Source organism: Polypterus senegalus, chromosome 5 (assembly GCF_016835505.1).
Source record: "Polypterus senegalus isolate Bchr_013 chromosome 5, ASM1683550v1, whole genome shotgun sequence".
NCBI classification, from domain to species: domain Eukaryota; kingdom Metazoa; phylum Chordata; class Cladistia; order Polypteriformes; family Polypteridae; genus Polypterus; species Polypterus senegalus.
This window is the reverse complement of record NC_053158.1, coordinates 34,879,908-34,907,034: the sequence shown is the minus strand read 5'-3', so window position 1 is coordinate 34,907,034 and position 27,127 is coordinate 34,879,908. Positions and strand designations below refer to the sequence as shown.

The window sequence follows — 27,127 nt, the reverse complement described above, 5'->3', positions numbered from 1 at the left end:
ATAGGCTAACATAAGGAAGTTACTTTAAATAAAGGCCACTTATGATAAACAACAATTACACACAAATAATTTACAACTATGTATCATACAGATTGTTTTCCTTCTAACAAGTCTTAAAATTGTTTGAGAGTAATTAGCATAGGTTATAAAGTCTTTTTCAGACAACTGATGTCACAAAACTATACAATTCTGCAAGAGTAATAAAATAAGCATATATATATATATATATATATATATATATATATATATATATATATATATATATATATATATATATATATATATATATATATATACACACTATAAAATTAGATCTGGAAAAAGTGGTAACAGTAAAATTTTATGTAGATGGGACTGCATTGTCAACAGTCACACTACATAGCTTTGAGTCAGTAAGTATGTTAAACTTAACGACTACAATTGCTGGATCTCTTTACTTTAAGAATGTCAGTTTTGAGAGTTTGCCACATTTTGATAACCATTTAGTTTGCTCCTTGACAGCACCATTGGCTCTGCAAATGTTTTCCAAGAATGATGAGCTCAACCAAAGTCCTTGCCCTTCTTTTTTCTTTTTCTTTTCTGTCATGGTAGGACAAACATGAGATATCAGACATAGTACTAAAACACCAATTTTGCGTTTTCCCAGTGGCTGCTTTGGTTGCACTGCACTTCTGGCTAGGAACTCATAAGGTATCAGGTCCTAGGTCTGCTTGATTGTGTTATAGCAAATCAACAACCACTATGACTGAGTTACTGAAAATGTTACACTATACCAGTAGTTACCAAACTCGGTCCTGAGGACCCCTGTGGCCTCAAGTTTTTGCTCCAACCAGATGTATAAAAAGTTATAATAATTGATCTCAGTTAGCTAGACTTTTTTTCCCTCTTCTCTTAATCTGCATTCAGAAAGGCACAGCTGTATGATTTTTACATTAGAAGACATCTAGAAATATTTCTATTTTTTGTTGTAGCTTTCAATGCTTAACTGTTTTATTTGTTTTCCTATTATTTTCTCCTAACTTTATGTAGTATTCAAAAGTATACTACTGTATGCAAACATTAAAGACGCATACAGCGCCACCACACTGCCTGTGCTTGGGAAAGCATATCATAACCTGATTCTGCTTCAGCCGCACTACAAACCAAGAGTGAAGAAGCTACCTACAACCACACGCTCATTGACTGTTTTACAGTCACAGAATAGAACAGCTATTTACATATTTCTACAATAATTTTACCAGTGGTGCACATCATTCAAGCAAATTTATGTTCTCAGCAGAGAGACTTTTATAAGAAACAGGGTTGAAGAAGGTCAAAACAATGTCACTAATGTACCAGTATAAAATAGTTGTTGCTACTCATGAGACTCCAGACTTCTGTGACTGTCATATAAAAAACACTCTCTGAATAGATTTCTTAACCATTAGATATGTTCACCTCTCAGAATGTTGGAAATAGTGGTGCACTGTGCTGTACAGAGATGACAGTGTTCTTTTGCCATGCTTGAAATTCATCAGCAGTTCTTTTATATTTGTAACATTTATACAGGGGGTCCTCGGGTTACGACACAGTTCCGTTCCTACAACAGTGATGTAACCCGAATTTTGGTGCAAGTCGAAACACACCCTAACCTAAGTCACTTACCTATCCTAACACATTTGCAAAATTAAATCTAGAACATAAAAACACAACTAAGCCACAAAAAAAGGGAAAGGACATAAATATACTGTGCTGTACACTGTACTGTAGTAACAGAAAAATGTCATGTCATGTCTCAATATTTTAAAAGTTTTTACGGGAGTGAGCGTTGTAAACTCGAAACGTTGTATCCTGAGGACCCCTAAACTAAATTATACCACATTCCTATATGCAAATTAGCATAGTCGATGCTTAGACTTATAAATAAAACTTTTTTTTAAACAAATATGAACATGTTTGCTCAGTTATTACATTATGTCAATTAACTACTGAAGGAGTTTAAGTGTATTAATCTTTTTCCAGATTCTTATTTTTTAGTAAGCTGAAGAAAAACAAATGCAGACTGATCATTTCACCTGAATATCATTCAAAATAAGCAGGTAAAGATTGGGAAACATACTTTATCAGGATAGCAAAGAAATGAAATGGTTAGCCATGATACTTTAACTAATCCACCTTCCTCTGTTTGAATCCAGCACATAGTCAATGTCTGTGTAGTGTTTGCATGACTATTTCCTTTGTATGTTCCAGTTTTCTCACATATTTCAAACACATATGTGTAGGGTTAATTGACTGTTTCCTGCCTGATAATGCTGGGATAAGCTTTAGCAATTATGTGTACAGGCAATGGGAAGTAGCCAAAGATTAGTAACAGCAAGTAAGACCATGTACAGACTCTATTAGGGCATACATTTGAGGACAGAAGTTCAGAAAAAAAAAAACCAAAATCATACCTGTGGCCATTTAGAATCTCAACACTTTACTACTTTAAAAAAAAAAAAAAAAATTGGCCAGCCTTGTGGCACAGTGGCATTTGCTGCTGCGTCACAAATTGCACAAGACTCCATCAGATGAGTACAGATCACAGTCTAGTCACACTCTGAGTACAGTGTCCAAGTTCTTCCCATGTTTCTGAGTTTTTGTTTTGTTGTTGTTGGTTTTTTTTTTTGCCCGTTAATTTTGTCAACCGGCCATATCCCAAAAACTTGCTTGTGTGAGTTTGGGTAAGTGTATTTGATTCCTAGTGTGGACTTATGCCTTATTGAAGACTGACTCCTGGCTAAAAAAAAAAATATTCCTTTAAAAAAAAAAATGTGTTTCATTTAATATTTTGGACAGGATATAAGTTACTGTATATGTATTAGGAAATCAGTTAATGACAACAATTGTACATTTCCTGCCAAACAGCAAATTAGTTGCAAGTTTTTTAATAAAGCAAAGAGTTTTAGTGTAATATTGTTTTAGGAATGGAAAAACAAATTTAGAGTTTATGATATTTAATAAAATACACAATATTTAAGATAAAATGACAAAAAGTGTGTGTGTGTGTGTGTGCATGTACATCTGTGCATACTTATGTTACACTTTTTATATTCTGTTGGGTGTATCTGTTAAGAGCTATGCCACATTTCTCAAAGAAACAAAGCCGGGTGAAATCTAACATCAACATGCTGTTACCCTGGAACAACTAAAGTAATGTCAACAACCAGTTGCTAACATAAACAGAAAGATCAGAGTTTTTCGGAATCACAGAGGGAAAATATCACAGTACTGGCTTTGTGACAAATGAATAAACCTTAAAACTTGCTCCATTTTCATAACATTATGCTAAAAAAAAAAAAAATGAATTTCATTGATAACTTGTCATTCACAAAGCCTGTATATCACACAAAGATACAATACAGGCCAAAAGCTTGGACACATCTCCTCATTCAATGTGTTTTCTTTATCTTCATGACCATTTACATTGGTAGATTCTCACTGAAGGCATCAAAACTATGAATGAACACATGTGGAGTTATGTACTTAACAAAAAAAGGTGAAATAACTGAAAACATGTTTTATATTCTAGTTTCTTCATAATAGCCACCCTTTGCTCTGATTACTGCTTTGCACACTCTTGGCATTCTCTCGATGAGCTTCAACAGGTAGTCACCCGGAATGATTTTCACTTCACAGGTGTGCCTTATCAGGGTTATTTAGTGGAATTTCTTGCTTTATCAATGGGGTTGGGACCAGCAGTTGTGTTGTGCAGAAGTCAGGTTAGTTGGACGATCATTTATTTTTCAACAGGACAATGACCCCAAACACACCTCCAGGCTGTGTAAGGGCTATTTGACCAAGAAGGAGAGTGATGGGGTGCTGTAAATGGTCATGAAAATAAAGAAAATACATTGAATGAGGAGGTGTGTCCAAACTTTTGGCCTGTACTGTAGTTACGTAGTGGTTTATTATAAGAAAAATAATGAAAGAAATCTCATAGTAGGATCAGCACAATATAGAGAAAAAATACACTCAGCTATGAGTTAATGAAATTATCTAGTCTGCACTGTTGGCTGAAGGATTTTAAAAAAGATACAGTTGATTGCAATTGTTAGATTGACTTTTCTTTCTAAACTGGTCTGGTGTGAGTGAGTGTGCAAACATGCAGGTTTTTTGCTGCCTTATGTCCAATGCTGTGAGAATAGACACCAGCTTCTCACAACTCTGAAAGTGGGAGGAAAAAAATGGATGAATTAATAGAATAAATGGATGGAATTAAGTGTTCCACTCCACTAGGCCTACCAATGCAGGTATTTGTTTGCCTCTGCCTAAGAGTGCATTTCACTTGATCACTGACAAGAAGTCACCAAATTCAAACTATCTATAACTCCTTAACAAGAGCCTAATTTTCCTTGACAGTCAGACTTCTTCCAAATGAGAAAGTCATGCTAAGATTATACATACTGCACAAATGCTGTAAAAAACTTTTTAATGCTAACAAATTACTGTATTTACAGCAGAAGATTATGTCAAAGAACAAAATATGTTTATGGACATATGGACAGTGGATGTTTATAAAAGAATGTGAATATTTTTAATATCCCACAAGTTAATTTGTATGGTATGTGTTATCAGGATGTCTACATACATCACTAGCAATTTAAAACTGAATAGGCATATTTACAATTTAATAATATAAGAGATAGTTACTGCTTGGGTCTTTATATTGTTAATTAAAATTTTGAGGAATACATCTTTATATTCTCACTAACAAATTTTTAAATACAAATAAAAATATTTAAAAGGGTTTGAAAAAGAAAGCTTCATGCTTTGCAGGACTTTAGATAAACTCTGCAATGTGATATTAAAGATAGAGGGCAATGACTACACTTGATGTCCAAACTACAGAATATATGACAATTAGTTCCCTCTTTGTTACATGCAAGAATATTACAATATTGCAGTTTCAAAGCCAACACTAAACAGGTATTTCAACACTCAAGGAAAGACAATAACAAGTAATAATAGTAATATTTTTCACATAGAAAAGAGAAATTACCCAGATTAAACATTTCAGGAATATACTGGGAGTGTATATGGCTCATGCGCGCACATACGGGTGAACTTTAAAATTTCAGGTGGATAGAGCTTACGCCTACAATTTCAGGTAAAGGCAATGCAGATCCTAAAAATAAGACAAAATATCTGTGGTCATTATATATATGTTGATGAAGAGCAATGATAAAGTGATTTTATAAATTTTATTTATTTTTTGGCACAATATACTCAAATCACAAAGACATTATTTCAGACATATAGCAGAGCCATATAGCAAACAATGCCGTAAACACCTACAATTGCATATATTGTCCTGTTCCTAAATGTTACACAAATAGGTTCACTAGAAGAGTGTCATGAACCTGTTTACTGCTGTTTTACTGCTGCACAAATGCCACTTTTGCTCCACTACTGTAAAACAGTGCCTGGAAAGGACAAAGGAATCATACACTTATTCCTCATTAACCCATGTCTCTTACAATATGTTCACTCAATTCAACATTACTGCACATTCCATGTGACCATTATGACATTTTTCTGACAATGTTATGGCTTTGTTCAAAGAACTGATATGTGAAACTGCTGATTTTCTTGGATTCTTGATTCTCCTCAGCTCACACATGCCCTAACTTTCCGGGATATTTTGCATTTACGAAAACTGGTACTGAAAGCAAATGATTTTAAAGTTTCCTGTAAACCAGTTCAGCAATGGTGGATAGCTCATGCTTTAAAGGCCGATGTACTGATATCAAACATTAAGTGTACATCACACTGAAGCACCTAATAGGACTATTTTAATTTAATTGCCAAAACAAACATTAGTTATTTTAGTCGGTCAAGGTCAGACTAACAAAATATCAACATAAACAAAAGCAATTTAACAAAACATTTTTATTAAATTATTATTAAAAGGTCTTATGCTCTCTTAATTATTAAGGCCATCTTGCACATGAAATGTTAAGAAATTAGAATGCCTATTAACTCAAAAGTAGGTGAATACATTGAAATTAACCATTCAATCATTGTACAACCTGTAGTGAAACTTTAAATAGAATACTCTTGAACCATGAAACATGCTTTTCAGGATTGCCACTCACTATTCTATAGTATAAGCAACAACACACTAATATTTTATACTTAAGAGATCCAAAACAATTTTATCCTAAAGATTTTTTTGAGTATTACTATGACAGAAATTATTTTTCAACAAATGCGCTGAGAAAAGACCATTGTTAAAGAGAAACTGTAACATTTCCGGCAAAGCAATTAATCACATACTACTCTGTGTAATTAAATTTTTTTATGCTTTTAAGAGCTATACTTCCTTTATTTATACAAATAATAAAAATCTTACTCATTTTTCACTGGTAATCACTCACTAAGTCTTGAGTGATATCACTTCATGCCCTCCGAAATAAAAGTGGACTGTTAAATCCTACATCTATCCAAACTCTCACACCCAGTGCTGCTACAAAAGACAATGTGATACTTTACAGAAATTTAATCCATTAAAATGTTTTCCAATTAGGTAATTAGGTACTTCAAAGAAATATTAAATCAATGCTTGATTTGAACACAGCATAATTCTTGCTTCATAAGGTAACATTAATACAGTAACTAAAACATGTAATCCACTAAAATTGGAAGATGCTAGAATGATACCTACCTACATAGGCGAAAGGCACATCATATGAACCTGCAAAATTAATACCAAGGCACAGATTTTTTTGTCCCCCAAGTGTTGAAGTAGAACAAATTCCTCCGACAGAATGATATTCATTTTGTCTACTGTAGTGCATTTAATGAATCAGCCAGCTTATCTGTTCCAGATATACTGTACTTTACCAAAATTATTTGAAATCTCTTTGTGCAGTTAAGCTATTTACAGCCAGCTTATCTGTTCTAGAGGTTCTTAACTAAAGCAATTTGAAATCGCATTATGCAGTTAAGCTATTTATACAATATAAAAATATTTTTGTAGATATTTTAATTGACAATTGTATCTATTAACAGCTGCAACAATTATAAAAATTAGGCCATGCCAAAAGCCATAATAAGCCCAGATAAAACACTGCACCTATTGCTTTACAGTTCAACTAATGAACCATGCTGAAGTGCTGGTTCTCACACAAAAACAAGATGAGATCCTGACACCTGAGAGTGATTTTTCTTTTTGTCCAGCATACCCTCACCCTCCATCCTCCCAAATACATACATACTGGCCAACTTTTCACATAAAATAACTCAGTATCTACACAGGTTTCTGCCATTCTGATAGGTTTCTATGCAGTCTGAAAAAAACCTAGATAAGGTATAAAATAAATTAAACAAAAAAAATTTCCTTAGATGTTTTTCAGACAACATTAGCACATCTGTAACAGTTAAAACAATTGCAAAGCAAATGTGATTGCCTTTTTTTTTAGATAGACAGAAAAAGGCATACTACCTGACATGCTATATTAGAAAGAATATTCTTGCAATGGTGTTCACCATTTCAGTGGCACCAACCTCCAAGTTGTAAAATGCCTAAAACAATGAGCTCCCCTGAAACAAATATTTAGAAAAATAAATAAAATAAATCACATTACCTTCTTTTGCGCATACAGGGGTACTAACATAAGCTATCTGCTAATCATCATTATCCCTGTGCTGCAAATTTGCTGAAATTAACACTAGCAACTTAAACATTTTTACTTTAGTTCAGTAAACTACCTGTTATGTGTAAACTGATTGTGGTGGAGGCACATTTGATATTTGGTTTATTACGTCTTTACAGGTAAAGCCACAGTAGATGCAGCAACAGGGTCTATCCTCACTTCCAAAGTAATGACAATCTAAAATGTTCTCCATCACCCTTTAGTTGAAATAATTTATATCAAGTGAACAGAAATATATACTATAATACAATGAATATACTGAATATGAGGCACCTGAACATCAAAAATGTATATGCTCGCATGGATTAACTTCTGGATTAAGTACTGATAAATTACCAAACACATACATAAAAAAGGTAAATCTATAGTCTTTATTGGGATTACATTAAAAATACCTACATATGTAGTTGTGAACCGACTAACTAAATAATATAAATAATAGTGGCTTTAGAAACAAGTTAAGTCAGAAGCCAATAACTTCAAAACAACTACACAAAAAATGTAAACATGTTTTATTTCTTTTTGATGACAAGAAGATATTATGTCTATGGTACGAAAAAAAAATAGGATCTTATAAAGTACTTCAGATACTGCCTTCCCCAGCCTGCCAGCACTCTTTGCAATGTGACGTTAATACTGTTCACTTCCACATGGCAGGAGTGGTTAAAAACAGGTTAAACCAGCGTAGTGAACTATGATGACGTGCAAACATAAACTGAGTCACATGAAGGATAGATTAAAAAGAATGCATAGTCAGTGTATGACTCAGTGACTCAGTCAATCAGTTCAAGGTTCAGGGTATTAGCTTTAGAGCATGTATGCATTTTTTTAGACACTTAAGCCAATATTGTACTTTGTAATATTAAGAAAAATACTTTTAAAAGCCAGAGTATTAAAAAATGTGTAAAAGGCGAGAACAACTAAAAATAAGAATATAAAAACCATCAGCGACACAATTGAAAATAGATGCAAGCTAAAGTATGTTTAGAAACTGTTAAGTTTATCTTTTTTCCTCAAGGGCATACAGTGTAAACAGTAACAAGTTCATATCAGTTTACGTTTGCAAGCACTGGCACCATCACGGCAACCACAGTCGGGACAGTTTCAATGTGCTCAAAAGCAGAACTCTGAGAACACATTGTTTTTTTTAAACAATGTTTTTTAAATGTTTTGTTAAAATACTTGTAATTATGGCCTTCCATCAAATCTAAATCAGCTGGTTCAGTATTTGTAAATGTATTTTCCAAACCACTAAATCTTTATGTAGTATAAACAAATGTTCACTTAGCAACTTCTCGTTTATCACTCTACCCTAACACATTCACCACAACCTCTCTACATAAAGAGCTTGTGTAAAACTGAATAATACTAGAGTAAGTGCCCTGCATGGATGAATATGTTCCCTGAGTCTATACTTACTTTATAGCTTTTCAGAACAGAATGGAGCCCATTTATGACTGATGAGAAACTGACATGGGTAGCCTAAGAATGTCAACTCTTCCCCTTATTGCTCTGTATTTATAATACTGATATTATCATATAATACAAAATGGCCTGCTGTATTTCAAACACATTTGCAAATGTAATGAGATGAGTACAACAGGAAAATAATGCAAAACTACTGGTAAACTGTTTTATGTGTATTACATAAACAATCCACTGCTATGCAATAGGATACCTCTTGGTAGATAATGCACATCCTCACAAAGTAGCTTATGGAATTTTTTTTTTTTAATTTTAACAAGAATAACTAGCAGGGGGAATCAATACTGTCAAATAAGGCATACACTATATAGTTAAGTCTTTTTTAGCATTAACCTTCTTACTTTACTTCAGCATCCTTATTCTGCAGCTCTTGCATAACTTGCCAATAGTCCCAACCACTAGAACTGCCTTGATGGAAGCCTTTCATCTGATGACACTGCACACTTTTGACCCACAGGCAGTTTCCACTGAGATTTCAGCTGTCAGGCTTAGTGAATGTCACCAAGCACATGTGAATAAATGAGATAAAATAAGTTATTTACCCACATACATATATTTATTCTGAGTCAGTCATATTACATTACGTAGCTAGATATTGGTTGAAAAAGACCTATCGCTCGAATCTAGTGTTATTCCACAACATCCATCCAACAGCCAATAGTCCTACAGAGCAAATAAAATGCAAATTACTTAATATTGTGATTTCTAATTCATATAAAGTAGCAGCCAACATCACATGCAAGTTTCCAACAAGCAAAATTTACATGCACTTTTACCTTGTGTTTGGCCATCTGAATGTACCTTCTGGAAAGAGATGCTGAGGTAAACCTTTTCTGTCCCCCCGGCCATTGAACCTTACTTTTATTCGATGTTAATTAATGTTGATTTATTTTGTTTTCTTATTGTGTGTTTTATTTTTCTATTCTTTATTATGTAAAGCACGTTGAGCTACTGTTTGTATGAAAATGTGCTATATAAATAAATGTTGTTGTTGTGTAGAGATACTATAGGACATACTACAAGGTTTATAAGGATTATATTGCCGGATTGGCCAGACAGCTCCTTAGAAGACCTAGGAAACTGTAGCTCAAGGTTTGAGAAATCTGACCTTATTTGAATTTTAACCCACATATATATGGCTCTCTATATGAAGGAAAACTTTTTCAAAATTTGCTGAAAATTAACCCTTAACCAGCCTCCATGTTTGTCTTTATGTATTTGTTAATGTACTTATTCACTTGAAAGTATCAGCTAGAACGCATTGTGCTAATTTCCGTCATAGTTCTGAAAACCTCTTATATGTCTCCTATTAACCTCCATTTGCTTATTCAATTCATTCAATCTTTCCTCACAGCTCATTCCCTGTTGTCTTAGAATTAGTTAGTTACTTTTCTCTGGATTTTCTCTAGATCTTTTATATTCTTATTTATAATACAGATACCAGTGCCATATTTCAGATGATGCCTCATTAGTACATTTTAAAGTTTAAGAACAGCATTTCTCCATTTGAATTAGACACATTATGCAATGTAACCTAACATTCTATTAGTCTTCATAATAACTGCTGTATTTTGTCTGAATAGGTGTTATCATTTGGGTTCATTTTGAATTATGATCTTGTTTAATATCCTTCATGGTTATTTTGAGCTGTATTTGGGTTTTAAAAGTTGGACAATCTTAATGTAATGTTTATTTTCTGGTTTAGATAGTTTTTGTAACATTAAAATAAATCACCACTTACCGCAATACCATTATTGTCTTGGTATGTCAGGGTGTTGCTATGGAGGACAGCCGGGAGTGCATGACACATGTACTCAGTACCATTACAGCTTAAAAGGTCAGCACAATGTACTTCTTGGTAATCTAAGATTGCAGATAAAAAATAAATCTGTCTGGTGGTATGTACTTGGCTTTTAAAATATGTCTAACAGTTTAAGGGTTTAACTATGAATTCTGATTATTGCCTTGGGTTTGGTAAAAGATAGGACTGACGTTTAGATACTAAATCATGGCTTAGTGTTTGAAAACACTTCATCTACTGGTAACTGCTGTTAAAAACAAAGCCTGACTTATTGTTCTAAAAGCATAATAATTTAAACATTAATTAGTCCCCTACCAGCCCTTTCATAAAGTATGCTTTCCATTGTGAAATCAGATCAAACATTTGTACTTATTTCACGCAAAACATTATACGTAAATTAAATTTCACCTGCCACAGGTATGAATTCTGTTTAGATCATCTGTAATGATTCAGTTCATGCAAGGTTTTCAGCTATTCCACTATTTAACTCAGCCACCAAAAGAAAAGCCAATAGTTACTAAAGCGTGAATTTTCTTTAAAGCACTTTTACTTCTTAAAAAAAAAAACAGCTATGTCCATGTAGTATTATATGAAATTTCAAGTGTTTGGCAAAAATTGTATCAAAAAGTCAATAAATAGGCATTTTAGATGTTAATGATGGAACACAATGGAGAGATACATTCAAGAGGGGAATAGAGAAAGTTTATTATCTAAACTTGCATCACTCAAAACATCGACACAACTCAGTTTTACAACTTCAATCAAGCTATTACAAAAATATATTAAGAAATAAATACAATAAGTATACATTACTTTAAACTGGGGTAACAGATTATCCAAAAAATATCTAAAATTCTGTGCCTTTCCAGGTTCTAGGACTATAAAACATTTTATCCAAAAAACACTGGGTTAAATTAATTTAGATTATCTTTATAAAAAGGTACAATGCTTCTGCACATACATTGTATGAAGACACACAACTTGTCAATAACTTAAGTGTGATTAATAAACTTCACATTATGATAAGGGTCCCGAATATTTGCATTCTTTCTGTTTGGCTGAATTATTTTTAGTTGCCGAGTGCATTTCATTCTTGGTTTATGATAAGCTAGGATAGCACAATACAAAAAGTAATAAATTCAAACTCACTATAAAAAATTCAAATGTTCATTGACGAAAAGAAAAATTATTAATCCTATTATGTTTAATTATGTAAGTTCTTCAATATTGGTAATGTTAATATCCACACAAATGGTCCACCTGGAGATAAATCCACTGTGATAGTGACCAAGCTTGGATCTGCACAGAGTATGTAATTAAGCAGCACTAAACAGTGCATCACTGTAGTACTGTTGTGGTAGTAGTAGTGCCAACAAATCTAGAATGCAAAGAAATGCTTTAATAAGAACAGTCCAGCATATCATGTCATAAGCCTATTTGATTTTTCCACCTCTGCATGCGACTAAATGAATGCTTTTGTTTAACTTGTTTTTTTTGTGCAAACAAATCCAATAGATACATTACCACTTATTCATACAAAGAACACTAAATGCGTGACACAACTAGCATGTATAGATTTGTTTTCTGGCCGTTTACACCTAACAGTACTGATAGAAAGAAAGACTGCTTTTTAGTTACAAGATGGAAAAATAAGAAAACCCACACAGAAAACTTCCTGTCGCCTACATATTGCTTTTGCATTCTTGCCATGTTAAACAAAGGCATTACTTTGTTTAAAGTGTTATCAACAAAAATAATTGTGTATTTCCTGAATGCTTTCATTTCACCACAAACCAACCTCCAATGAGTGAAAGAGAGTTTGTGAATTGAAGTGCCTGCAATAAATCAATGTAAACTTGTAGATTATTTCCACCCTGCAATACAAAGCTACTGGTGAGCACATTTTTAATGTGGAAAACCAACACCATGCTTGAAACAAAGACATAACTATGCAATATGCATTTAATGCTACTTTTTCCAAAGACAAAAGCATTATGGACTACTATGTAAATGTTTTGAACCTTATAATTAAGTTCTATATGCACTTAATCACCATCATTCTCTTCCCTATTAGGATAACAAGCGAATAGCCATTAACTGACTTAAAACGTAAACGAACAAATTAACCTAAGTAAGAAGGATTTTCCTCCTATTTGTGTAAAAATAAAAAAATGTGAAATGCAATAATGTGCAAAAAATACCTTGGATGAAAAAGAGCAACAAAAAGTTTAATACATGCAATAGGTACACTTTGTTTATTTTTATATTCAGTATTAGAAAGTGCCCAAGTTACAACTTCTGTACTTTTCACTTTACATTCTTACCAGCTTTAGGTAATAGATGCAAACTATGTATCGCAACCCAATATTCACATGAAAATGTTTTTCATGTGCTTCAAAATTAAGGTATATTTTTAAGCTATGATTTTAAAAACTATATTCATTTATTGTCATTTAAGCATGTTTTATTGATAGCTTCTGAATAATTCTACACAAAGATACTTTAAAACTCTAAAGCATTGTCGGGCAACCGGTGCGCGCCGTGGAATTTTTTAGGGGCACCGCGAAAACTTTTGTAAAATATTTAAAATTGATAGTGTTTTTGAAATTTTGGTTGATTCAAAAGATAATGCTTAAAAAAATATATTTTATATTGGAAAAACAGATATCGGTTAATCAGATTGTTGAATAAACGAATGTATTTATTTTAAATGCAAGTTGAAATTTTCACTGTTCACCATTCATCATAATATCAACACCAGCGGTGTCAAAAACACATCTCGTGAGACTTAAAAAGTCTTGTTGTTAGAAGATCTCGCTCACTGTACGGATGGAAGAAGGCGGAGCAAATATAGAACGAGAAAATACGAACGCTACATTTCGGCTGTTGCCGACAAGAGAGTATCGCTGTAGCTGCAGCTCTCACCACTTAATCGTCTGAGTATTACTATGGAAAAATTAACCTTATTTTCGCTCTGACACCGCTGATCAACACAGTAAACTTTGTAAACTCAGTGACCTTTTCCAGTTCTTTGTGGTGAAAAACATTTTGTTGTGACGCAAGAATTCGATACTTCCTTGTAATTTAATTCTCAACAATTATCACTCGCTTTTTATTTACAGTAATTTTAATTAAACTTTATCTAGAAAAATTCAAATATAGTTTATTCTCGTCACGACTTTATTTATGGGCAGTCCCTCAGGTGCGCCGCAAAAGAAAATTTTTGGACTTAGTGCGCCGCAACTCGAAAAAGGTTGCCTTTCACTGCCCTAAAGGTTACATTTCAGTGAAATTAAATTTGTAAGTAATTGACTCAATGTGATTTATGTAATATATTAAACACATTATTAGCAAGTTTCCTTACAAAAGGTATAAACCTTTATAAAAAGTTAATCAACTAAAACAGGCTAAACAGAAAACACTTTTAGATGTTTTAAGACTTAAGAAATCAGGAGATGAAATGTTTGGCTTTAATACTGTACAATGTTTTTATGGCTACTGGGGTCCCTTAAGTCAATGCAATTTTTATCACTCTACATCACGTGTGTCGAACTCCAAACCTGGAGGGCCGCAGTGGTGGCAGGTTTTCATTCTAACCATCTTCTTCATTAGTGACCAGTTTTTGCTGCTAATTAACTAGTTTTAATTATCTAGGCTCAGGCCCTTTTGTTGTTTCATTTTTGTTAATTAGCAGCCAAATGACAATGAGAAACAAAACAAGCCACCACATGACCAGCTCACCTGTGCCCATCATGCAATATCTGAAACTAAAGAAAGATGAAGGTCTCGGTAAGGTTGATCTCTTAGGTCACTAAAACATTTTCACAGTGTTCTTAGAGGAAGTTTTGGAAATGTCAGCTGTGGAATCGGCTTCTCATTAAGAGACTAGATGGAGTTTGAAATCCAAGTTTAGCTGGTCATCTGTTGGCTCGTTTCACATATCTTTTCTGCTTTATTGTCATTTAATCAAAAAACAAAATAATTCAGAGGACTGAATCCTTAAAAACAGGGCTATAACAATGAAGGGGACAGTAGTTAATGAGCAGTGAAAACTGATCGGTGATTAGGAAAAGGGTTAGAATGAAAACCTGCAGCAACTGCAGCCTGGAGTTCGATACCCCTGCCCTACTTGGTCCTCTTCTAACATCGCAAATCTCTTGCTTCTTAGGTACCCAATCACCTTGTGTTAGATTAGAAACAATACTGCTTAATAATTAAAATCAGGTGAGAAAACATGGGTCATTTGGAAATGAAACAAAATAAATATACAATTGAAATTTTGCGATTATCTACTGGAAACAAAGTAACACTGATTTTGCTGTATACAAATTGCTTCATTTATATTGTTTTCTTGCATATTAGTTTCATTGGAAAATACAGTAAATTATCTACTAATGAGGAAGTTTGTAAAACATATAGAAGTAATTTAAAACTGTATGTTTAACTGGTTAATTTAAATAAATGCCCTAAGTAATGCAGGTTGTATATATACATTTTAATTTCTGATTGCAAAACCATGATTTAGAAACAAGACCCAAATAAAAATAGGGTAATTCAAGGATAATCAAACTAATTCAACAGCATATAAACTTCATTAACTGCCGTCTCCACAGAAAGAAAGGTGTTATATTCTTGTAATCACTAGGCACCATACGCAGGATAACGCGTGCTTTCTATATAAGTTAAATATTTGAAGGAAAATAAAGCTATTGCATATTAAAGTGTTTCCTATTTTAAACAGCTAACACATGTTTATGGTAGTTATACCATCTACCTCACCTACAGCTTGACAAGTTTAGGCATTCATTTGGACTACACAATCATACCATCAGCCAGCTTCCATATAGTTATTATTCCTACAATTGTTTACAGAATGACTGAAAACATGTCAAGTATGTCTAGACTGGGCAAGAATGCACTAGCTAATAGTGAAGAATTCGTAACTACCTAAAATTATTCATGTTTAGAGGATTTTGTTCTTTTCTTTTGTAAAACAGAAAAAATACACACAGAGGTAATGTCTGACTTTTAAGGTCTAAAAAACTGCTAAAGCAGCAATATTGCTGGTCAGAAGTAAACAACTGTTAGCTTTGTCAAGCTGAAAAGCACATTTTAGGTCTAGGCAAACATAAATGCCTTTTAAATGAGAGACCACTCTCAATATAAAATGGTAGATTAATGTGTTTTACCTATGAAAAGGCAATTAACACAATATATAAACTAGCCTGTTAGGTACTTGTGGCTTATATTTCTAAATGAAAGCAGTGAGAGTTTTATGTTTGACCATTGGACTTGGGCAGCTACTGAATTTTTGTAGGTACTTTTGAGGGTAAGGGTCTACTGTTAATGGCTAGCTGACATTCCCATTCTCACTTAGGTAGTTACTGAAAGGATAAGTATAAGTATCAAATCCATGGTACTTTGAAAAGCTGTTGGGTTTAATCTTTATGAAGAGATACTTCAATAAAAAATAATAATGCAGCCCTGAAAGTTAACATAGTCAACACGACCTTCATCCACATATATTATTCTATCAACAGTTCCAAAATAACCATACTCCATTGAAACAAAAACACTAGCATTTTTATGAAATACAACACTATCAAGTTACCTCCTAGACTTCTATAATACTGAAAGAAAGCTGATGTCTTCATATTTGTAATAAGTTATATTCCAAGTCAAAGCAACTGATCCAGAGAAAACTGATTATAACCACTGTGTTCAATATATTCTTTACTGATAAGTGGACACACAAGTTTTTCACATTTTTGATCTAACATGAATGTTATATGATGATTCAAGCAATGCATTGGCACAGTATGTAGTTTTTCTGCTTCACTGTTTTTGTATCTCAGTTCAAATTCTGGATTGGGCATAGACTACATGTTTTTGCCATGCTAACAGGGAGATTCTCTAGGGACTTCTGCATCCTGTCTTTAATCAAAGACACGCTGTTATGGTATGTCAATTGATGATAATATATTTGAGTAATGTGACATTTGACTTGTGGGACCAAGAATTGGTTTTGCCTTCTGACCATATATGCTGACATGTTTAGTAGCTCTCCGAGCCTTAAAGCTGAACACAGCCATGAGTTTGTTTTTTTTTTAAAATCAGATACAGAATTGCTTGGAAAGATATACATAAATGAAAATATTTGGTGTTAGCTTTTACTTACAAGAATGTGTCCATAAGAATTTCAAAAGACAGCAGCAAATCGGACAGTCTTTAAATGACTGTTTTTGTTTTTTTTACATAATGGATTCTTACAGTACAGTTTGCATTATACAGATGGGTGGTGGGATTATTGTTTTCATCACATATAAAGTGGATATGCATGCTTAAAAACATTTGGCCTTTTGCTGAAACACAAATGTCGGACCTTTTTCACCTTTAATATGCAAAATCGGGTAACCTACATAATTTAACTGAAAAATAAATGGGGTCGATAGAAAAATAAGAGTTAAAAATGTTTAGTACTCAATGATTACAAAATAAATTTGTTGATACTGTTTTACAGTCTGCATTAAATCAGCACACTTAGAATTTACAGTTTTCTATACTTATATTTACAGAAAGGTTCAAACTCATTTCAATTTTCATTGAATTTGCTATACACTTTCCCATATGGCCTGGAGAAAGCATGACTTTTTTTTTTTTTTGTAAAATACTTGGGTGCTTCACTTGCCAACCCCCATTTTTGTTTTTCCGGATACACACTTTTAAGATTTTTTTTTCTTTGAATTGTTGCTATTTCATTAGTTTCACTTTTATTTCAGAATTTCAGTAAAAACAATATTTCAAATCTTTCGAGTCTCAATGTGCTGAATCTTTTAATGAGGTTAGTGAGACATGTGTTTAATGACTTTGTACCATAATTCAGGATAGGTTTCTCTGTTTGAAATTACAGCACTGACAAAACGATCCACATCATCAGCAGTTAATAATTTTTTTACAAAGTAACCAATAAATTGCATGTGATAATTACTTTCCTTATTTGCTACATTTGTACCTAGATTATTTTTTTCTTTTTTGACTTTCCAACGCTTTTGAGTCTCTTTCCTCTGCACTGCTTTCTTCTTCATTTAGTTGTCTACGTTTCATTTATAACATATTATCCTTATACGCTTTATATGCGCTGAGAGCCCTGGATCTGTGTGTGCTCAAAGCCAAAACACGACTGAGTATGTTGCTGCCCGTGCTCTTATTTGGTTGTAAGTAGGGCATGTCTTCCAAGAATCTCATGTTCTGCGTCATCGCGAGACAGTCCTGGGTCAATCTCTTGGCACAAAGTCTCATGTTTAAGGTCCCCGCGAGATGCTCCGTGGCCAATCTCTTTAGTCTTGTGGGTCTTTCAAGTGTCTTCCGTGATTTTAATGTGAAGATCATGTTTCGTTGCCCTACTGTTTCTGTCCAGGATTTTTTTTTTATAATAGAGAGATATATGGGTTTAGATGGGTCCTTTTGTGAAAAACTGCTTTCTATCTGGCTAATATATGCACAATTTGTACTTGTAAATTACTGTATATTCAGAACGATTATAATATACAGGGAGTAGCCAGTTACTGCCATACATTTTTGCAGCACCTTTATTATAGCCTAAATCAGTACCTTTCTAAAACATGTTTTTTTTTTTCTTTTGTTTTTTTGTTAGCTCTTTGTGGAATGATGATATCTTGCATTATATGCAACTAAGAAACATTTGAGGAAATTCTAGGGAAATAGCTAATTTTATTTAGGGCAAATCATAATAATCATAAGTTTATGTGGGGTGTAACCTGATTACCTTTGAATATAATTTTGTTATATTATACAAAAGTTGATAAAAACTCTAACATAGTTTTTCTTCAGTTCAGTCACTACAAAAGTGATAATTTCAGTAAGGTTTTTATACTTCTCATATTCACTGTCTCACAATCCAACCAATCAATGTACATGACATATGGCTTTACTAAGTTGCACAACCATGCCAATTAGAAAAATAACGAAGCATGTTCCTTTGGCACAGGCCTCTCTGGATGAATGCTTTTTATGTTTTGAAATACTTAATACAACAATGTATAAGAAGAACCTATTTGCAATACCATTACTATATCATTTTGAAATATAATTACAATTTGCATCAACCTCTAATCTTGTAAAAAATCTAAACAAAGATCTGATATATTTTAACCCTATTTGGAAACATTTGCTATTAAGTTTCTCTATACAGCTGTTATAAACATTTCTAAAATATTTTTATGTTGAAGTAGAAAACAAGGAACAGACCACTAATCACATACTATAATGCTTTATTCATTATTGTTGAGCTTTAGTGTATTTTAGAAAGTGTACTTGCATTTTTAACAATAAGTTAATGGAAACTGTTTAAGTACACTTTCTAAGTCTTTAGTCTGAAGCTAAATGGTGTTCCATATGAAATAAAATTAAGCCCAAAATTGCTCAATGAGTGCACATGGGCCAGGGCAACATTGAACACACTTAACTGTTAAAGCAAAGAGCCATAAGCTTATTCTGTTGTCTGATAGTTGTAACATGACTAACTTTCACAAATGTCTGTGAGAGGTAAGGATGCAATACTTCATGCAAATATAAACCTGGTTTACAGCCAGCTGCACAATCTATGGGTGACAAAACCACAGCTGCATTGGTACAAACCTTATTTGTATGTAACTAGATTGTTTGGACACACACTAGACCCCGACTTTTTGCTCAGAGCATACTATACTTGGAAATTGGAACAATGTAGCATGGAACTAATTTAATGTAATGAAAATAAATTTATTGGAGTTCTCTAACTTTCCAAACCAGGAATTGGCAGTGGTCAATTGGCATTTGCAAACTTACAATGGTGCTTGCTGAAGAAGAAAAACGTTTTTTGATAGCCTTCAATGCAGCCCTCATGCCTGCCTTATTTTACATGGACAAATACTATCGGAGGACTCATTATTTGTTCCAAATTAACTGTCTGAAGACAATTCAAGGCATCATCTTTCTTGATCACTGATGGAATAAGACTAACATATTTGCTTCCAGCAACCAAGGATAGAACAGAATATTAGATAGACATGCTTATCAAAATTGCCATAAAACCTCTGGGATTGCAGTACAACATATAGCGTCATCCAACTAGAACTAGAGTGACACTTAATTTTTCAAAAACAACGTAACAATTTTAGAAAACAAGTACATCATGAGAATCCAAAGCCATCTTTTTTATTATTACATTATTTTAATCTGTGCATGCGCTTATTGTGGTGTGTTTTGAACATTCACTTTCTAACATTGCAATACTTATGCAATTAACCTACTATCATAAAAATAATAAAATTAGGAGGGAAATTCTAGAGGTACCATAGAGCTACTACCCATGGCAGAACTTGAAATATAAGGAGTATGTTAAAAAATATTTCAGAATAATTTCATGATATTAAAATCACGATATAATGAGAACTGCCAATCTCTTGTATTATATAAGGAAGAAAAATGTTCTTGCAATGTGTGGTAAACAGATCCATGCAACTGGTTTATATTATAGTAATTCAGTCATTTAAAGACTCACCCTACTGAAATAACTAACACATGAGTGGCCCCATCATGAATTGTTTAACTTTTAGAGACCTAGAAGGGTTTGACATAACTTAAGATTTGTGGGTTTTTGTGCTTTTAATTTGTTTCAGAAGAAAATACTGTACATCTGCACATGGAACTTATGTTACTCACTTTTTACTTTTACTCATAGTAAAACAAATGTTGCATAGAAAAATATACTTGCTTTTTTCTAATTGTGTGGTTGTTTTTAGTTGTAAAATATAAAAAAAAACTCCATGACATGCTCCAGTATCATTACAGAAATGATTTTTCAGTTCTGCTGCAGATGGGGCAATATTACCTGAGCAATCTTTACGATCTGAAAAGTACTGATGTCTCCAGAAGGATATAGCTGATCTCTCTCTGCACTGAAGTCGATTTAGTCGTTCAGCCAGGCCACCCCTACAATAATAAAATTTGAGTGATTCAGCATATATACATGTTCAACAGAAAATAACTATCAAATACGAAATTCATGCTTGAACAATTTACATTTAAAAGGTGTAAACTTTACTTTAAATTTTATCAATTAGCTCTTACCATAATGTTCCTATAATGAAATATTCAACTAAACGTTCATTTGCATTAGGAATATTCATTTACATGCCTTTTTTGTTTTGAGGTTATGAGCTTCCAAAGTGTATACCTCAATAATTTTGTATGCTAGCATCATAATGCCTGAGTAGTGCAAGTTTGAAAATAATTCTGAAATTTAAAGTGTTTTATTGAGGCAAAAACAAATTTATTTTATACAGAGTCTTTCGAATATGAATGCCATCCTGAAAAGTTATGCAATTATTATTGTATATCTGTTTACATTTTTTAAACAATTGGAGCATTTCAGGACAAATAATGATAATTTGCTCTTTTTTATCAGCTGTATATTTAATATGAAGAACATATTTTTGTGCTTATAAATGCTTTTAGAAACATCACAATGAACAGATCAAATACCCAAATTCCAGTCATGCAAAGGAAAACACACATTTTGACAGAGGCAAAAGTTATTCAGGTGTGTTTTTACATTATAAACATCAGGCAATGATAAGTTGTCTCATCTGACAGGTCCTACACTAGCAGGAAAGGTCGTTATGACAGGTTTTACAACAGTGGGAACGCAAGTGTGGGAGGATCTCTTCCCACATACCTCCTTAGAGGCACCAATCCCTCACGGAAGGCAGCGCCTTCACTGTCAGAATGCATTACTGATGACAGCTGCAGCTCTGCTGATAATTACATGAAAACGTTTACCTTTACTTTAACCCTGTTCTTGTCAAGACAAGATTAGAATTCCCAAGAATTTACTGGTTGTACCTTGTATGATTTGTGTGAGCAAAAGTAATTACTGCTACTCAGTTATCCATAGTATAAACAGTGAAAAATGTTATGAAATTAACAACTAATTCTCATGTGAAAATCGTCATTTTAAAAAGCTGTTGGAACAAAGTAAACATTTTAGAGCACTGAATTAAAATTAATATATTAAAACTGCTATATTTTCATTTGCATTCAAGTGACTGCAGCTAAGAAAAAAAATTTCATTTTATTTGTCCCCACTGTTCACACAACTGTATCTAATGTAAAAATAAGAATTTTTAAGGCTTAATAGAATCTAACAGAATTGGAAATTAATATATTTTAAAACCAAGTAAATTTTCATTTGTATCCATGGGAATGTTACTAGGAAAATCTTACATTTTTTTTTCATCTCACACCTCTAAACAGAATCTTTAACAATAATACATCTTAAAACACTAGTCAAAGAGTTACACAAAGTATTTGGAATTTTCAATACTTAAATGCCTTCCTGTTTGCCCTATTTTTGTTTTTACAGTTTTAAAAAAGGATGGCTTTGTTAGCTATTAATATAGCAAAAGGCAACTTCAACAATTATGATGAGGTGCAATATTGCCAGGTGCCTGAATAGCAAAACATAATAGTAATTAAAAGGAGGAGCGCACTCACTTGTATATAGTAATATTAGCATTAAAAAGAAAAAGAAAAGCAAAGAGAAACAGACCAAAAACACATATGATCCAGCAATGTCATGAAAAGATTGTGTAGTTTGTACTACAAGAAGAAACAGCAAATGAAGGAGGAAATAACTAAAAATAAGTCATCATAAAGTAGCTTTGTAGGATAGAACAAAACCTATTTACTGTGTATAAGCCATTTGTAACAACAGCTAATACCCTTGGTGCATCTTCTGGTGTGAAAAGCATTAACATTCTGATAAACAGAGTATTGAAAGAGGAATTGAAATGCATTTTTTTATCATGTACCCTATAAATAGTGAGCAGCAGCAGTCCAAGAAACTCCACAGCTTCTAATGTTTGGTAATACAGTAAGTTGGACAATTTCCATTCCTTACATTATGCAGGTATACTAATTTTATAAAACGTCCAGTGCAAAGAGTTTAATAAGCCACTTTCATCAACAATAACATGTATCCTATAATGTGATATTTCTTTCAAACCCATGGATGCCTCATTATATTTGAAACAACAATCTCATGAAAACAGATGCATTCTCATCATAAACACATTCTCTTGAGTCCACAATGTTAAAATTATGTCCATTTGAACAAGGATATTCCCATATAGAAAGTGCCTTTATTTAGTCTGGTAAAAGCAGCTTAAAGAATTTAAAATTTTTATTTCAGAGTTTCTCTCTCTATGTATTGACGCTGACTTTTGCATTATTATTTCAGTTTTGAATGATCTATGTATGATCTACCCTATCCATCCATATTTCATATACTAATAAAACAGAAAGCTCACTATCTCAGCAATACATACTGTAAACAGCAGTAAATACCAGGATTGGTTCCAACACCCCCATGACACTGAATTTGATTAAGCAAGAATGAGAATGTTTCTTTGGAGAAATAATATAATAAAAATAATGTATTCGCTTTCTCTCTCTGAACTGCAACAGCAAGCAAGTTTCTTGATGTTTCTCCACAGGGTAGTTAGCAGTATGGGAAGACCTCAGAGCAAAACTGCTGCTTTTTAAGATTAAGAGGAGGTGGTCAAGTTGATCATAGAAGGAGGTTAACATGAACCAATTGACACCTCTTATAGGAAGTGTACAATGCAGAGATAATTGGGAGAAAACAAAGCCAGAATATGCTGGAGGGATTACATCTCTGATCTGTCCTAGAAATGTCTGGGTATTAACCATGAAGGGCTAGAAAAAGTTGCTGGGTATAGGAAGTGCATGTTAGCCTAAAGCATTGCTACTATTGCCACCACCAAGGAAAGCATAAAGTAAATGTTAATGAATGGTGATGATGATGACGACTCATTTATAAAAACTGAGATATCATTAAAAATGTTATTTGAAAACAAACATTATGAAAGGTTTGTAGTACTTTATGTACAGAATATAAATGACTGTATTCTGAATTTAAATTAACTTCAATATTCAGCAAATATTGCCAAAATTCTTGTCAATGTAATATATTCTGTTGACATTTTTCAAAATATTTTTTAGTTTGGTTACTACTTTTAAACAGCAGTACATTTAAAGAAGTCTGTAACTATTATTTGGCACATACAGAAGAAAAAGAAAAAAATCAAGCAGCTAAAATGAGAAATTCATAACCTGATATACTCGTTTTGCCTTCCATAACTTAGAAAACAGAGTTCTGCATGGTTGAATACATTATAATTGTAGGTTTCTCAAAGGTGTGGGTTGAAGAACTGCCTTACATCCTAAGCAATATAATTGGAAAAATTAACTAACTATTGAGATAGAAATTGTGAATTTTATGCATTTTCAAATTAAACATGCTATACAGTACTTCAGTTATGTAATGTGGCTGTTTAAAATGCATGCAATTAAATTCTTGTGAGACTGTGATAGGCACACTTTTTAGATTAAAGTGACTCCAGCTTTAAAAGACATTGTTATGTGTTCATTGTGTAATAACGTTTGAAAGTGGAAAGCACAAGACAGTAGGCACAGTCCAAGGACAAATCACAATAGCAAATCACAAGGCATAATTGGCAAAAAGTCATAAAGCCAGCATGAAGGTCTTTATGAAACATCAAAAACCATCCAACTGAATGTCAATAACAAAAGAACTGCAAAAAAAGTGTCAGGAATATAAGTCAAGGTGATAACTGACAATTTTTTTTTAATTAAAGTATAAAAGTGATTAAATTATAGAACTGTAGATTACAAGTGAAAGTCTGGTATTTAATTTTCAATACAGTAACATTTGTACTATTATTTTTAATTGTTTTGCAGCAGCTGCAAGCACACATTTTTAACAACTTCGTGCAAAACGTGTTACTAAAAGTGGTTGCATCCTCTTACTTGATAAAAATAAAAAATTTTATTGGAAGAATCACTAACTACCAATTGATGACAACACATGTACAGTGTATTACATTAATAGTACCGACTGTTATGCCCCCTATGTGTGCTTGCAAAAATCAAACTTTCATAGTTAACCGGCTTATAACATTAATATTACCTTACACATGAAAGCTGTTTTAAGGTATGAATAAATGTGTAAACACACATTTGGTTACATAACTCTCCACATGTTTTGTAACTATCAACTTTTTTGCTTCATTACAGTATGGGCTTAAAAACCTTTCAATTTCAGGACCAAAATAAGAAAGCTGACACCATACTGGGAACCAAGCAGGGTCGACTCTAGCATTTTGGCTGCCATAAGCGACGCTGTGACACAAGTCCAATCACCATCTCCATCACTCTGTATATAACCTGTTAGTTTAAATAGATTATGAATTTACACATATATCCACATTCATGCATCCATTTTATGTGGACAATAGGGATATATTTGTTTTGATGAATTTCACAATTCTTGGTAAATGAAGCCAAAGAAAATTAGTTGTTTACCAGATATTAGTACATGAATATAAATTTGACTGCACATTTTAGCACTGAGTACAATTCATTTACAAAACGTATAAACACAAGTAATATATAAACAACAAATTTTATAACATACTAACAAACAGGTCAATTGCTTGATTATAGCTTCAGCTTCATAAAACAAAAAGAAACAGTTTTAAAAATTAAATAATGTGCTTAAAGTCCTTTACAATTATACAAACTGCAGCAGTTCAACACTGCTTTCTACGGACTTTATCTTACGAAATTAGAAAATATTTCTTTCAAATCCACTGTTTCAGCTAACTCTCTCTCCAATGATATGGTTGCTGTGAATTATATGAATCCTAAGGACACACACAAATTAGCGCCTACAACTGGACAGTTTGCACTTTATAAAAGTACACTTTTTGTAAGTATAAAATATTTATATAAAAGAGAGGAACTAATCATAGTGCCAAAGAATATTGGCGTGTTTTGAGGTTGATTAGCACATGCAAGAAAGAAGGTGCTCAGCTCATTGTGTGGAGTTTACATGTTCTCCCCTAGTAGGCACGGATTTCCTCTGGGTGCTCTGGTTTCCATCTCCAAGCCAAAGACATGCAGGTCAGATGGAATGGCAATGCTAAATTGGCCCAAGTCAGTGTATGTGTGTGTTCACCTTGAAATGTACTGGCACCCCGATGCTTGTTATGAAAGGCTGTTGCTGCCCTAAAGATGGATGTATGTGTATATAAATAAATTATTCATGTTAATATTCATATACGGTGACTATGTAAACTTCACTGTTGTTAATGACAACAGAAGAGAGAGGGGTTGGGAATATGTGCTGATTACAGAGCATTGCCGCACCCACCAAACAATAAACCTGCCAGATTGGGAATGCCACTAAAAGAACAAATTTGCAGCTAAACAAGACAAGTTGACAATCACCTCACTTTGCCCCCACTGCACATGAACTCAGGATGATCACTGGCCAATCTTTCTCAGGATTATACCTACTTATGGCCACCTCTTTGCTATCCCTTTTCCAACACATGAATCATAAAGGGATCATCGTGAATCATCAGGAAACATTGGACACCCACAGCCCACATGTAACTGTCAACCACATGTAGTAACATTGCAGACACTTGGCCTCATTCAGTTCATAACTGCTTCCGCTTGCTGGCGGCTGCAACAATAATAATATTCATAACAATGCTGTATTGATGTAAAACGTGCAGGTCATCAGCCATCGGTAGTATATTAAAACAATATAATAGGGATAGTGGGAATTGGACGGCGGCATTCAGCATGGGTGTTTGTAAGTCTGGGGCTGTACTGTTTAAAAAAAAAAAACTGCAACACAAGAGATTTGTTGTCCTAGGCAACCGTCTAGTGCATCTAAATGTTACAGCCAGGCTTAGACCCATAATGACACTAGAGTCACACACTGACAAAAATATTAGACACAAAAAAAAGTTTTTGTTTACATTCAAGAATATTTCTCACATTAATATTAAAAAAAGAAAAGGGTGGAAAGCAAAAATGTTGCCCATCCTCCCTATTCAGCAAAAGGGTATCAAAAACACTTTATATCTATGGCAATGCATCTTTATAATGCCTTACTGTAACTGTGACTGCTGGTGAAAGAATAATTTAAAGGTAACAATAGTTAATTATTTTGGTTTGCAGTGTGCATTAAAATATATAGGAATTG

The 27,127-nt window shown here is 33.2% G+C and overlaps 1 protein-coding gene across 4 annotated transcripts in view; it reads right to left on the bottom strand.

Annotated features, from left to right (window-relative positions):
* The window catches only part of spidr (scaffold protein involved in DNA repair), a 384,626-nt gene that overhangs the window by 230,069 nt on the left and 127,430 nt on the right, over positions 1-27,127 (bottom strand). For all 4 annotated transcript variants that reach the window (XM_039754491.1, XM_039754492.1, XM_039754495.1 and 1 more), the window contains exon 7: positions 20,855-20,955. In XM_039754491.1, coding sequence (XP_039610425.1) covers positions 20,855-20,955 — 101 coding nt within the window. The remainder of the gene's footprint in view (positions 1-20,854; positions 20,956-27,127) is intronic.